At 44.5% G+C, this 14,211-nt stretch overlaps 1 protein-coding gene across 2 annotated transcripts in view; it reads right to left on the bottom strand.

Annotated features, from left to right (window-relative positions):
- The window catches only part of pi4kaa (phosphatidylinositol 4-kinase, catalytic, alpha a), a 50,725-nt gene extending 36,602 nt beyond the window's left edge, over positions 1-14,123 (bottom strand). For both annotated transcript variants that reach the window (XM_042080490.1, XM_042080489.1), the window contains exons 1-15: positions 13,929-14,123; positions 12,050-12,166; positions 11,606-11,699; positions 10,486-10,574; positions 8,823-8,895; positions 7,992-8,254; positions 6,482-6,551; positions 5,695-5,906; positions 5,155-5,251; positions 4,322-4,513; positions 4,026-4,126; positions 3,477-3,606; positions 2,303-2,432; positions 1,874-1,969; positions 1,222-1,405 (exon numbers count right to left, since the gene is read on the bottom strand). In XM_042080490.1, the coding sequence (XP_041936424.1) occupies positions 1,222-1,405; positions 1,874-1,969; positions 2,303-2,432; positions 3,477-3,606; positions 4,026-4,126; positions 4,322-4,513; positions 5,155-5,251; positions 5,695-5,906; positions 6,482-6,551; positions 7,992-8,254; positions 8,823-8,895; positions 10,486-10,574; positions 11,606-11,699; positions 12,050-12,166; positions 13,929-14,027 (1,947 nt within the window). In that variant the 5' untranslated portion in view covers positions 14,028-14,123. The remainder of the gene's footprint in view (positions 1-1,221; positions 1,406-1,873; positions 1,970-2,302; positions 2,433-3,476; positions 3,607-4,025; positions 4,127-4,321; positions 4,514-5,154; positions 5,252-5,694; positions 5,907-6,481; positions 6,552-7,991; positions 8,255-8,822; positions 8,896-10,485; positions 10,575-11,605; positions 11,700-12,049; positions 12,167-13,928) is intronic.
- Positions 14,124-14,211: the final 88 nt, after the last annotated feature.

The following is a 14,211-nucleotide window of genomic DNA, read 5'->3' on the forward strand; positions in this document are numbered from 1 at the left end:
TGCACCAGTGCAACATAAGCAGGAGGCCTCTGGTCAGGTGTGTGTACGTGGGTGTTGGTCAGGTGTGTGTACGTGGGTGTAAGTGTATCTGTTGGTCTTCAGTCTCATATTTCTAGTGATTACCATAGTCAAGATGGTCATAGATAAGTGTGTGTGTGTGTGTGTGTGTGCGCGTTTGAGCGTTTGAGTATGCGAGTGAATGGAAGCGTGTTAGGTTTCCCATTTCTCGTGATAACACAGTATTTGATCTCGTTTCTGATCTTGTGTATGTGTGTGAGTGAGTGAGTGTGCGTGTTTAAGTGATGGATTGCATGTGTGTTTGTGTGTGTGTGTGTGTGTGTGGTCTCATATTTCCGATGAGTGTGTGTGTTTGAGTGAATGACTGCATGAGTGGGTATGTGTGCGTGTGTGAGTCAGTGTGAGGGTGTGTGTGAGTGATAAGTGTGCGTGTTAGTGTAACTGACTGCATGTGTGTGTGTTTGTATGTGTGTGTGTATGTGTGTGTAAGTGTGCGTGTTAGAGTGACTGACTGCATGTGTGTATGTGTGTGTGTGTAAGTGTGCGTGTTAGAGTGACTGACTGCATGTATGTGTGTGTGTGTGTGTGTGTGTGTGTCTGTGTGTCTGTGTGTGTGTGTGTGTGTGTGTAAGTGATAAGTGTGCGTGTTAGTGTAACTGACTGCATGTGTGTGTGTTTGTATGTGTGTGTGTATGTGTGTGTAAGTGTGCGTGTTAGAGTGACTGACTGCATGTGTGTATGTGTGTGTGTGTAAGTGTGCGTGTTAGAGTGACTGACTGCATGTATGTGTGTGTGTGTGTGTGTGTGTGTGTGTCTGTGTGTCTGTGTGTGTGTGTGTGTGTGTGTAAGTGATAAGTGTGCGTGTTAGTGTAACTGACTGCATGTGTGTGTGTTTGTATGTGTGTGTGTATGTGTGTGTAAGTGTGCGTGTTAGAGTGACTGACTGCATGTGTGTATGTGTGTGTGTGTAAGTGTGCGTGTTAGAGTGACTGACTGCATGTATGTGTGTGTGTGTGTGTGTGTGTGTGTCTGTGTGTCTGTGTGTGTGTGTGTGTGTGTAAGTGTGCGTGTTAGAGTGACTGACTGCATGTATGTGTGTGTGTGTGTGTGTGTGTCTGTGTGTGTGTGTGTGTGTGTGTGTATGTGTATGTGTGTGTGTTTGAGTGACTGACTGCATGTTTGTGTGTGTGTGTGTGGTCTCACATTTCCGGTGATGACCATGCAGCCCAGCTGGTCTATGATGAGCACGTCCAGCTGGGAGGGCGGCTGGCAGAACTTCTGCTGCAGGATCTGCAGGATGGGCTCCATCACCCGTGGAGACTCCCGCAGAGCCACTGCGATGTGGCCCAGCGCACGGATGGTGTGGTCCGGGATCAGATGAGCGTCCCTGACACACACACACACACACACACACGAACATACGCACGTGCACCGCGCACACACACACACACACGCGAGCACACACACGCGCACACACACACACACACACACGCGCACACACACGCAAACACACACACGCGCACACACACACGCACATGCGCACACACACGCGCGCACACACACACACACACACGCGCACACACACACGCACACACACACGCGCGCGCACACACGCGAGCACACGCAAACACACACACACACACACACAACGTTGCACCATTATCATCAGCCTCTACTTAGCCATCAACATTAGTGGGATAAGGATCGTCTTCATGGTCATAATCACTAAATCCTACTCATCACTGCGGTATTATTATGGCAATCTAGAACACTACCACAGTCATCAGCATTTATTTAAGCAATAAGCCCCACAACGATGTGGTCATGTGGAGCGAAGCACCACGGCAGAACTCACTTGTCGTTCTCCTGGGAGATGTAGAGGCGATTGGACAAGCTTGCCAGGAAAGCCTCCACAATCACAGAGTCCATGGTCAAACCGGACTTAAGAGATCTACAGGAAAGGTACAGGACACTTTAAAGCCCTGTTCAGACTGCAAGAGACTAGCAACGAGAGACCATGTAATGTTCATGTAATTTAGCAATTACGTGCGAAATAGCCACTAGCTACGTGAAATGTTGCGCGACAAAGTCTAAATAAATGAAATACAAATTATAAAATAATTCAAATAAAATAAACTTTTGAAACGAGTGAATCACCGTATATGTGAATGGGGCTTAACTATGGCATTTTACTTTGACATGCTCTAAAGCCGTACCAGTAAATGTAGTTGACAAAGGACAGATCCTCACGGACGTGCGGTTGCATGTGGAGACTTTTGTTTACCTGCAGATGTTGTCAATGGAGATATCTCTGAGCTGCTCGTACATGGACGGCTGACTCTTCTGCTTGTGGTGGACGTTGAACGTGGACTGGGCATGTTCATTGGTGACATGGATTTTGATCTCTCCAGTCCCTATTGCAAGAGAAAAAAAAACACAACGCAAAATAAGATTCAAAATAAAAGCCTTTATCTATGCCACTTTTCCCACTATACTACACAGTTCAAAAGCCCTTTTGGGACAGGTGCATCGGAGAAGGTAAGGTCACCAGTAATGTGTGTTGAAGAAATCCTGCAAACTGTCCTTTACGCATGCAAATACACAACGTTTCGGTCAAACAGACCTTCCTCAGGTGAATTTTCCCACCATACTACAATCATGGCAGCATAAAAATGAAGCAGTGCAGATATCCATATGGAAAGATACACTGTAATCAAAAGAGTTTGAAAAAGTACACGGAATAGATTTTGATCTCTCTGGTCCCTTTGTAACAGATCAAAAATATATATAGTGCGAACTATACTGATCTGATAAACTGAGCGCCTCAGCAGAGCCACTCATCAAGAAGGAGAGTTAACGCTGTGTTAATACATCTGCTGTGGATGAGTGGAAAACATGCAAACAGACACACACACACACACACGCGCAGTATACAGGACACTCATCATAGTAGTGCACTGCACTACACACACACACACACACACACACACACACACTGTACAGGATGCTGATCATACTGAACACAAGGAAGTATACCACATCCACTCATCTTATCCGTCCTACTGGGTGAATGCAGGTGTGACACGCACCTGTAGTGTACTGGGTGAATGCAGGTGTGACACGCACCTGTAGTGTACTGGGTGAATACAGGTGTGACACGCACCTGTAGTGTACTGGGTGAATGCAGGTGTGACACGCACCTGTAGTGTACTGGGTGAATGCAGGTGTGACACGCACCTGTAGTGTACTGGGTGAATGCAGGTGTGACACGCACCTGTAGTGTACTGGGTGAATGCAGGTGTGACACGCACCTGTAGTGTACTGGTGAATACAGGTGTGACACGCACCTGTAGTGTACTGGGTGAATACAGGTGTGACACGCACCTGTAGTGTACTGGGTGAATACAGGTGTGACACGCACCTGCAGTGTACTGGGTGAATACAGGTGTGACACGCACCTGTAGTGTACTGGCTGTGGTACTTGTAGAGCTTGACCAGCACTGGAGAGGGGACCACTAGGAAGTCCCTAAGAGAAGTGGTGACGGAGTGGGCCACCACTGGGAAGCGCTCGCACAAGCGACCCAGACCCTGTGCAAATCAACACAGCAAATGCTTTTCACTCAAAGAAACCGTAAAGCGACCCATACCCTGTGCAAATCAACACAGCAAATCCTTTTCACTCAAAGAAACCGTAAAGCGACCCAGACCCTGTGCAAATCAACACAGCAAATGCTTTTCACTCAAAGAAACCTTAACGTGCCGTAAGCAAAGTAAACAAATTACATTTACAATACTACATCAATATTAGATCATAGCCATGGCAACAACCATAGAATATCAAATGTACATACAATAACATACAAGATCATGATAATAACAGATAATAACATACAAGATCATGATAATAAGTCAACCACCACTGAAACAGATGCTTGACTTTACACTGGACTGATCCGAATGTTTGTGCGTGCTGTTGACTCGTCCACCAGAGAGAGAGCCGGTCTCACCTGTAGGCAGCAGATGAGAAGGGGCATGTGAGCGATGATGACTTTACTGGAGGTCTTGGACTGCAGTTTCTCCGACAGCTTGGTGCACAGGTTCTCAGCTCCTGGGGACAAGGCAGGAAAGAGCGCAGCGCCATAATATCAGTCAACAGGTCTGGAGAACATGTGTGTGTGTGTGTGTGTGTGTGTCTACCTGTGTGTGCGTGTGTCTGTTTGTGTGCGTGTGTCTGTTTGTGTGCGTGTGTCTGTTTGTGTGCGTGTGTGTGTGTGTGTGTGCGCGTGTGTGTGCGCCCTCTGACCTTGCTCCTCGGTGACGGCCCACACCATGAGGTCAACGCAGGCGGCGTTGGCCTGGCAGCGCAGCTTGAGCGGGCTGAGCTCGCTGTGCAGGTACTCCACGTCGTGGAGGATGCGCTGCAGCTCCGACTGGCTGCTGCTGAACTGCTCCAGCACAAAGTCGTGCACCTCCTTCACAAACGCCGTCGGCAGGTCTGACCACCGCCACAGAGGGAGGGTGGACAGAGAGAGAATGATACGCAATCAGTACAGGTGGAATGAGAGCGAGGACAGAGATAGTGAGAAACTTATGATGGTTGCAAGATGTATCTTGCAATGGTCAAATGATGTGTAATATTTAAAGGTTGTATCAGCGATAGCTGGGATACGTCACTTCTGTTGATGTTCAAACAAAACAGAGAGCTAGTTCGCTACTCCCTCCCCCGCCTCCCGTGCAATTAAACTCTGCTAAATGCGCATCTCGTCGGTTATTGGTTGAAACACTTTATTTTGCTTTTGAGTGGGTTGCCAGCCCTTGTTGGTAGCAATTGTTTTTGTGTACACATCTAGGAGCCTAGGCTGCCTACAGAGACACGTTTTTTTGACGGCCTGCTTATGGGGCAGGCAGCTAGCGGATCGTTAGGAAAGATTAGATGAATGTGATCATTTATGTTTGGGCCTTTTTTGAGCCTGAAATCGCTGATACAACCTTTAAGACCTTAATTTAATTACAAACCTTTAAGTAATTAAAAACTGGACCATCCCATTCAAATGCAACAGATTGTATTTCACATGTGGTTAGATAATCATTGATGGAAACACCTAATGTACGGAGTACATTTGATGTCGTTCATACCTTTCATGTAGTAGAGCGTGTCCCTTAGCATCTTAAATATGGCCACATAAAGTGGATCACTGAAGGTTTTGTAGTACAGATGAATGCCTGGATTCATCTGGAACAACATACAACAATAATTAAATCAGGTTAAAACAAGGACTATGTTCATTATGTATTTCAGCAGACTAAAAGAAGAATCTTCAGAAAGCAAGTGTTCAGATTGTCTCAATCATTACTCTGTATAGTCCCCACCCACCCTCCCCCCATTGAGGACACAATGAAAAGCAGATCTCTGTATGGTGTACTATTGAATAAAGTCTATCTATCTATCTACAGGTATTTTCCTACACACCTCTGCTAGCTTGGCGTGAGTGTGAGTGTGAGTGTGAGTGTGAGTGTGTGAGTGTGAGTGTGTGAGTGAGTGTGAGTGTGAGTGTGTGAGTGCGAGTGTGTGAGTGCGAGTGTGTGAGTGTGTGAGTGTGTGAGTGTGAGTGTGTGAGTGTGAGTGTGAGTGCGAGTGCGAGTGTGAGTGCTCTCCCCCTAATCATTCCCACACACCTCCAAGACCTCGGCGAGCGTGGCGTCCAGTGTCTTGAGGAAGGACTCGGCCACAAACTGCTCCACCATGGCCAGCAGTCTCCGGAGGACCTCCAGAGGGACGCTGAACTCCCGCCCAGAGCCGGTGAAGAGCGGCGACACGGAGAAGCTGGAGCTGATGGTGGAGAAGTAGTAGTCTGGATCCACAGCGCTGCCGTCAGGCAGGTAGGAGCCTGAGGGACGCAGGAGAGGAGAGGAGAGGAGAGGAGAGGAGAGGAGAGGAGGTGAAGGATTAGGATGGGAAACACCATAGAGATCCGGGAGAGGAGTACAGTTGAAGGAATAGGAGGAAAAATACCATAGACATTGGGGAAAAGAACAGGTGAAGGATTAGGATGGGAAACACCATAGAGATCAGGGAGAGTACAGGTGAAGGATTAGGAAGGGAAAAAACATGAGAAATCAGGGAAATGCAATACAAAGAAACAATCAGACGTAAAAAGTTTAGACTTTGGTCACTGTTTTGCCTGTGGACACTGGACAGTGACATTCAATTCAGGGGTCATAATGGCTGGAATGTGTAATCTATCTTTTACTTTAAAAGCAATGACTAAATTTCACAGTCAATAATGAAGAAATCACTATTTTAAAAACAGCTGTGGCTTTCTTATTTAAAGTAGAGTTATTTCTTTAAAAGAGCCTTTGTGGATGTGTGGTCAGCCTTAAAGGTGTAGTTCTGAAGTGTTGGTTGTGTAATGAGGGGGTTGGATGGCCCAGCAGGAGTGCCATGCGGCACACGCACGCTCACCTTCAAAGTACTGGGCCGAGGGGTCAGCGGGGGAGCTGGGGGGCAGAGCCGCTCCGCGCTCTGGACTGGCCTGCAATCACACAGACCCACAGGACAGAGATGAATCTCCATGTGAATGGACAATACAAATTCTATTCTGTTCTATTCTGTTCTAAATGTGCAACCGGCACATCATGGAACTGTTGTGTACACGCTCTCTTTTAGGGGGAGGATGACCGTTTGGATTGAATGGAAACCTATGGAGCTGCATCAAAGTGGGGAGGGAAACAAGCTTATACTTACTAGATCTTTGAACAAATGTGAATAAAAGGCACAAAATAAGGATGGTGTGAGAGTTAACTGTGTGTTCATGGGACCATTACGTTCCTATTTTTTGCTCTATTCTGTTCTATTATATTTTATTCCATTCATCTGCAATATGCTGAAAAGCCGCATAAGTTATCTGCAAACATTCACAATGAACTAAACCAGAAAATTTAACCCCAAAGCACAATATGCAGCCAGTTTTATATCTATAGCAGAAAAGTTTCCCTGAGAAATCCTTAGTTCTTGATCAAACATGATCACTACTCCCTCTAAGTTGCTTCAGTTCTCTGGCTGAATCTCAATGTCCCCCCTAAGGTCTAAGCCCTGAAGCCTCACACACTTTCACATCTGTGAATGACCCTTGCGAGGGTGTAAGGGTTCAGAACGCTAATAACAGGAATGGGACAACCTGAGACCTATCATTAAATTGACAACACAAAAAAACCTGTTGCCCACACGTTTCCGTTTTATGGCAGTTGTTTAGACGTTTTCTCAAGCTTCTAGCCTCCCTTTGGGGGACCCTGTGTTTCTCGCCACAACGCAATGAATTGTGTAGACAATTCATTTGAGTAAAGTGTTGGGTCATTCCACGTCAATTCAACCAGGGCCCAGCCAAAAACTCCAATAAAATTTGTATCAACTTTGAGGGACAGCTATGACCATGCAGGATTATCCAGACCAAACGTGACGATTTTGCTACATACTATTCCTATTTATGTACCAGCATGCAAAATTTGAGCCTCCTACATGGTTTAGTTCTTGCGCTGTGGGCTTTTGAACTTTGACAAAAAAAAGAGGCCGAACAAAATTGACACCCCCCTCCCCCTGTAAAACTGGCTGTATCTTGGAAAGTATTGATCTTACATAAGAGTAATTTTACAGTGTGTCTCCTGGGTAACATAGGTACACCTGGTCATTTTTTCAGAATTTTTTGAGACCTAAGTGCGTGGGCCCTGGTTGAACGTGGAATGACCCTGTTCATAGATGTCGATTTAGGGAAAGGGCTCAGAAAGTGTGCCAGTGAGCCCTCAAGCACTTGACAGTTTCGCTGTGGGACAGTCCTAAGCTGCCCCGAAGTTGCCAGGAACGCGCATCAAAATGTGTAAGGGGGAGACATTGAGATTGAGCCATTGTAATACTGCAATTGCTGAAGACACCTGCCCCCTGGTGGCGTACACCGGCACTGCAGCCCGCAGTTCCTCACCTGCTGTGAGACGCTGGAGCTGCCGCTTGCCTTGCGGCGCATGGTGTCGCTCTGGCAGGCGGTCAGCAGCGAGCTGGGCAGAATGGAGCGGAAGTCGTGGAAGGAGCGCCGGCGCGCCGCCTCTAGGTCCTCGCCCAGGAGCAGCGGCTGTGGGCACACCCGCGGGAACAGCTTGGACAGGAGCGGCTCGTCCGTGTTGCTGTAGCGACCGAAAGCCCTCACCACACCCAGCAGGGACGGCACGGTGTACCTACACAGGTTCTCTGGAGAAGCACGGAGGGAGTTTTCAGTGCAACTTTTTATCACATAAACTCTTTTAAATTGTCTGATCATTACTTGTTTGTCTATCAGATCCTGATGTTTTGACAGTATAGTCAACTGTTGTTTTCATAAATTGAGTAATAAAGTGTTTCATAAATAAACCTGACTTGATTTGGCTTGAAATGCCAAGCTGTGTGCTAAATGGTCACTCTCTTGCATTGCTTCAACAATTTAAAAGAGGCTAAAGTTTTACGTCCCTCTAATAACAGTACATTACAATTCTCCTAAAAAGCAACACACTCTACCAATTACATTTTTGAGCAATATTATCATACCTTAATACTAACAAAACACAATAATAATATTAATTTGTAAAGAAATTCCTGTCCTGGTGAGATTTGTGTCGTCATGGTTAGCCACACAAATGATTGCGCTACGTCATGGTATTGTAAAAGCCCTCTGTGCAGTTGAGAGGAATGCAGTGGGTGTGTGTGTGTGTGTGTGTGTGTGTGTGTGTGTGCGCGCGCGCTGGTATTTGTGTTTGTGTGTGCGTGTGTGTGGTGTCCACACCTTTATCCTGAGCCTCTGGGTTCTGGCACGCCTCCTGCAGCACCTGCATCAGGTTCATCACTGCCTCTAAAATCTGCACCCACACAAACATAGACACAAACACAATGTAGACATGTCCACAGCAGGTTCATCACTGCCTCTAAAATCTGCACCCACACAAACAGACACAAACACAATGTAGACATGTCCACAGCAGGTTCATCACTGCCTCTAAAATCTGCACCCACACAAACAGACACAAACACAATGTAGACATGTCCACAGCAGGTTCATCACTGCCTCTAAAATCTGCACCCACACAAACATAGACACAAACACAATGTAGACATGTCCACAGCAGGTTCATCACTGCCTCTAAAATCTGCACCCACACAAACAGACACAAACACAATGTAGACATGTCCACAGCAGGTTCATCACTGCCTCTAAAATCTGCACCCACACAAACAGACACAAACACAATGTAGACATGTCCACAGCAGGTTCATCACTGCCTCTAAAATCTGCACCCACACAAACAGACACAAACACAATGTAGACATGTCCACAGCAGGTTCATCACTGCCTCTAAAATCTGCACCCACACAAACAGACACAAACACAATGTAGACATGTCCACAGCAGGTTCATCACTGCCTCTAAAATCTGCACCCACACAAACAGACACAAACACAATGTAGACATGTCCACAGCAGGTTCATCACTGCCTCTAAAATCTGCACCCACACAAACAGACACAAACACAATGTAGACATGTCCACAGCAGGTTCATCACTGCCTCTAAAATCTGCACCCACACAAACAGACACAAACACAATGTAGACATGTCCACAGCAGGTTCATCACTGCCTCTAAAATCTGCACCCACACAAACATAGACACAAACACAATGTAGACATGTCCACAGCATTAACATTATTAATGTCTCTAAAATCACTTTTTATTCATCATCATCATTCAATTGTAGAAAGAACAAAATAAGTTATTGAAAGTAATGCCAGCCTTACATCATACAATTTTCGAGCGATTTCACAGTCAACAACGACGGAGTCGGAATGAAATCATGGGAGTTTTACTCGAGTCGCGGCGCCTTTTTCTAGACTTTACATTACGACAATATCAAACATGTTTTATATTATCGCAAGTCTTTTAGTCGTGGCTCATGCAAATAGGGATTAAAAAACAAGGGACCTTTCTCACCAAACACCAAACAGCAAGGGGTAAAGTAGACGACAGCTGTACCTTATATGATTATTTGCTATTTTTTTATCATAAATGCTTAGTCGGCTATTCCACGTGAAAGAACAACTCTATATCGGTTAGGGATGTCACACATGAAACAATGCTGCAGAAAATGACTTTGATATGGGTAGGCTATCATTTGAGTTTGAGTTCCTGTTGATATCTAGTGCATGATGGGAAATCATTTTCTTTCTTAAATTTCTAGTTGTAGTCGTGTAAATAGTGACCCTGCAAGATTCTTAATCGTTGCCAAAACCTAGGCTGAGACTAGCCTGTGACTACACTGTGACTTAAATGTGAGAGGGTCTGAGTTTAGTCTTCCAAAAATCTTTTCCAAAGTCTTTCGGTGTAAGGATGGCATAAGGAGATGGCTCTTTAAACATACAAATTAAAACACACACACACACACACACTGACTAACCTGTGATCTCAGAGCCTCATCCTGTTGAGCCACATCTGACAGCAGGGTGACCAGGCAGAAGCAGAAGTTCTCTGCCCCTGGGAGGGTATCTGATGCAGACAGACACACACAAAGTCAGTCTTACACATGGGAAGAAATCATGTGCTCAAAATAGGGGTGTAATGGTACACAAAAATAACGGTTCAGTGTGTATCGTGGTTTTGAAGTCATGATTCGGTTCATTTTCGGTACAGTAAGTCTGTAGGTACTACTAAAATTTCCTGACAAAATTGCTGATACGCAACGGGAAAAGTATTTCGAAAAGGTGTCAAATGTTTTTTGACGTTAATTGACTAAACTGACATATGGTCCGCCACTTAATATGTCTGTGTGGAAACTCAAATTGGAAACATGGGCCGCAAGCAAAAAAGCCCGCTGTTGATTACTGTTAAACACTACATTTGGTACATTCAGTACGCAATCTACATTGAATCTATTAGACATTCTCTGATTGAACCCAACATCCTGTACCTAAACAGGGGTGCGTTTCCCAAAACCATAGTTGCTAACCTTGGTAAATTGCATTGCAACCAATAAAGTTGCTTACTTAGTTAGCAACTATGGTTTTGGGAAACGCGAACCAATTCAGTACGAATATATGTACCTTTACAACCCTAAAACATAAGCTCAAAAGCATACACACATCAATATTTCTCATCATAAATTATGAATAAATATATCACCCCTGACAAACAAAATAGTTAGATATTCAATTTCACAGTGATGTACCAAACTACCAATATGACAATGATTATAGAATAGAACAGAATAAAATGACTAAAGAATAATCTCACGCATAATACACAAACAGAAAGCAAAAACATGTGTCTTTTATATAACACATTGTAAGCAAACCAATATATTTTACAATGTCTGTGTGCCCTGTGATGGCATATACTGTAAATCACTTTGGACAAAAGCAGCTGCCACATATAAAGATAAACATAAACACATGTTCAGAGCAGATGTCATGTGATGGCATAGCTTGCAAACTTCCCACCTTGGTCAGGAAGACCATCACTCTCTCTTAACAAAACAACTGCCTAAAATATATGAATAGAAAAAAAATGGATCTCATTACCCCTTCCCTTCCTCTCAGAGTTCTCTTCAATCCATTGCACCCTTGGTAGTCCCCTCAGCAAACCCAGGAGGTACGGAACGATTGTCTCTTTGTGCTGTGGAGGAAAAAGCCACAAACCACCATTTAATTTGTTGTTTTAAAATCAGGAACTCAGGTCTACCAGAGTGTCCAGGCAGACATGAGCTATTAGGTCATCCATCTTGAAAACTAACCCCATTCTCTTCTCCCTTTCTATAGCCTTGTCTTAACTGATCTACAACTACTGCTGTTAATACTATTCAACTGAGCTCTAAGGTCAAAAGTATTATGAATATGGTGCTGTGGAACGTGTGTTGAGTAACACATGGATACAGACATGTTCTGTAAATGAATCTCTCATGCCAGAGCAAGAGTTGGTCAGTTAGAGGGTTATTTAACAACCCCCGCATCTCATCAGACAAGCACCTGTAGTTCCGACTCCACCAGGAACACCCCCAGCGCGATGACCGCATCCCTTCTCCTCTCGTCCAGCTGATACACCCCACGAACATCCACTGGGCACATGCATTGCAGTTTCTGAACCTGTAACACACACACACGTATTACTATATGCACAATTTAAGGGAGGGCAAACACACACACACACACACACACACACACACACACACACACACACACACAAAGCTTAAATCCCAAGGGTAGCAAAATGACACAGTGGCTGCTGAGGCGGATTTATGTCCCATAGATCAATGCTGAATTACCACACAGGGGTAGCCTATGTTGTAGCCTCTTTGATAAGCATACCAATGTATTCACTTCTTTGTGCTTTTGCTGTAGGCGGCAGCCTCTTCATGTTAGCTTTGCTCTGGCTCCTGATAGCATGGCACTGTAAATCTATAGGCGTACCCACAAACTTATCTTAATTGCCATTTGTGTTGTTGGTGTTTTTTTGCAAACAAGCTCAATGGTCAGAAACCTTGTGTGCATATTACAAGCCTGTTAAATATTACAAGCCTGTCTTGACCAGTCCTCATATGTATTGCACTCACTAAGCCCTATATAAATAACATAAATAGAGTGTATTTGTACTTCATGCACATCAGGTTTTGCCAAATGTTCAGTAAAAAATGTTTTCAGTAAAAAATAAATAAAAAATAGACAAAAGTGATTGTTTCTAAGAGGTGCAGTACTTTGGTCCTGAGTAATGTTTGACGGGATTAATACAGACATAAACATACTGAATTGGGCATCCCAAATTAGGCTGATAAGGTGTATGAGCAGAAAGAAATATCTCAGCAGTGCTTAGGATTACTACTACCACAATCCCTCATCGCTGCCCCAGGGAGAAAATAGCTTTGCAACAATTCATAAAATTACCCCCTTAGCAAAACTTAACAGTGCAGCAGACAGCAACCACCGATGAACAAATGCAAATCAATGAAACTAATTCGCGAGAAAATCAGCCTGATTATATAGAATACCCCTAAATTCAGTCAGTCGGCAACCGAAAATAACCCTGCTCATAACATGCAGCCAACACAGAAGCACATACTGGTAGAGGTCGTCAAACTAACGTTAGTGGATGGACAGGCCAGCAGCACTAGCACCTAGCATTATCCCCAAAGGATTTGCAGAGCCACACTGACAAAAGCAGTTTATCGTTAATTGATACCTGACTTACATAAAGGTTATAACGTTATCGGATAATTAATACACCACACACTGGACTATTATACAGACGCGAAATTGGGGCCCTTAAGCTTTACAGCAACATTTTATTGATCTTGATTGACAAAATGTGACAGCACATCACCTGCTATAGAAGGGGGCGTTTCAACGAGACGTTAAACAGTGCTAGGAAATGGAATGTCAACTCCGTAGGATAGTTCACTTAGCGAACACTAACCAGCACACCACAACAGCGTCCGAGAGTAGACTTCCATAAACATACCGTCATTAGTAGGCTATCAAATACCCTGTCAAGCCATTCACACGGTCATGTCAAATCTTACTATTGCTGGCAAACAGGTCGGCCTGGCTACTGAGGGATATCCTTCCTCTTCCTAGTTAGCTAACGTTAACATCATCCCTAATAATACGCCCGATTAGCATGCTTTCATCAAATAGCAACCATATTTAACCGCACCAAAGGTTGTACGATATTTGAGAGAAAGAAAATGTTGCGTTGACTCTGGGGCTAGTGGATAAAACCAACTGTTTAGCTAAGGTTAGCAAGCTAACGTTGACCTAGCTGCATCATAACATAACTCTTATAGGAAGCTACCCTTCCTATTAGCTAGTTGGCTAAAACGCACCAGGATAGTCTACGTTAACAGATGCTCACCTTTTCAATCGGAGCTGGTCGATTAGCAGCCAAAGACCGTGCCAGAGATAGCACTGTATTGAAATAAAATCCTTTTGATCCACCTCCTTTCGCCGACATGATTGTATTTTAGAGAGCCGCGGGTTCTGGACACTGACTAGCTACATCTTACAGAAGTGGACATCTATGAGGACAAAACTAGTGGAACCTTTCAGTACGGCAAGTTTAGAAGTCCATACAGAACATTAAAAGGTCATGGAAAAGCGATCACAAATGAACCTAGGCCTACATGGAGGTTGTGTTT

Source organism: Alosa sapidissima, chromosome 23, assembly GCF_018492685.1.
Source record: "Alosa sapidissima isolate fAloSap1 chromosome 23, fAloSap1.pri, whole genome shotgun sequence".
NCBI lineage: Eukaryota > Metazoa > Chordata > Actinopteri > Clupeiformes > Clupeidae > Alosa > Alosa sapidissima.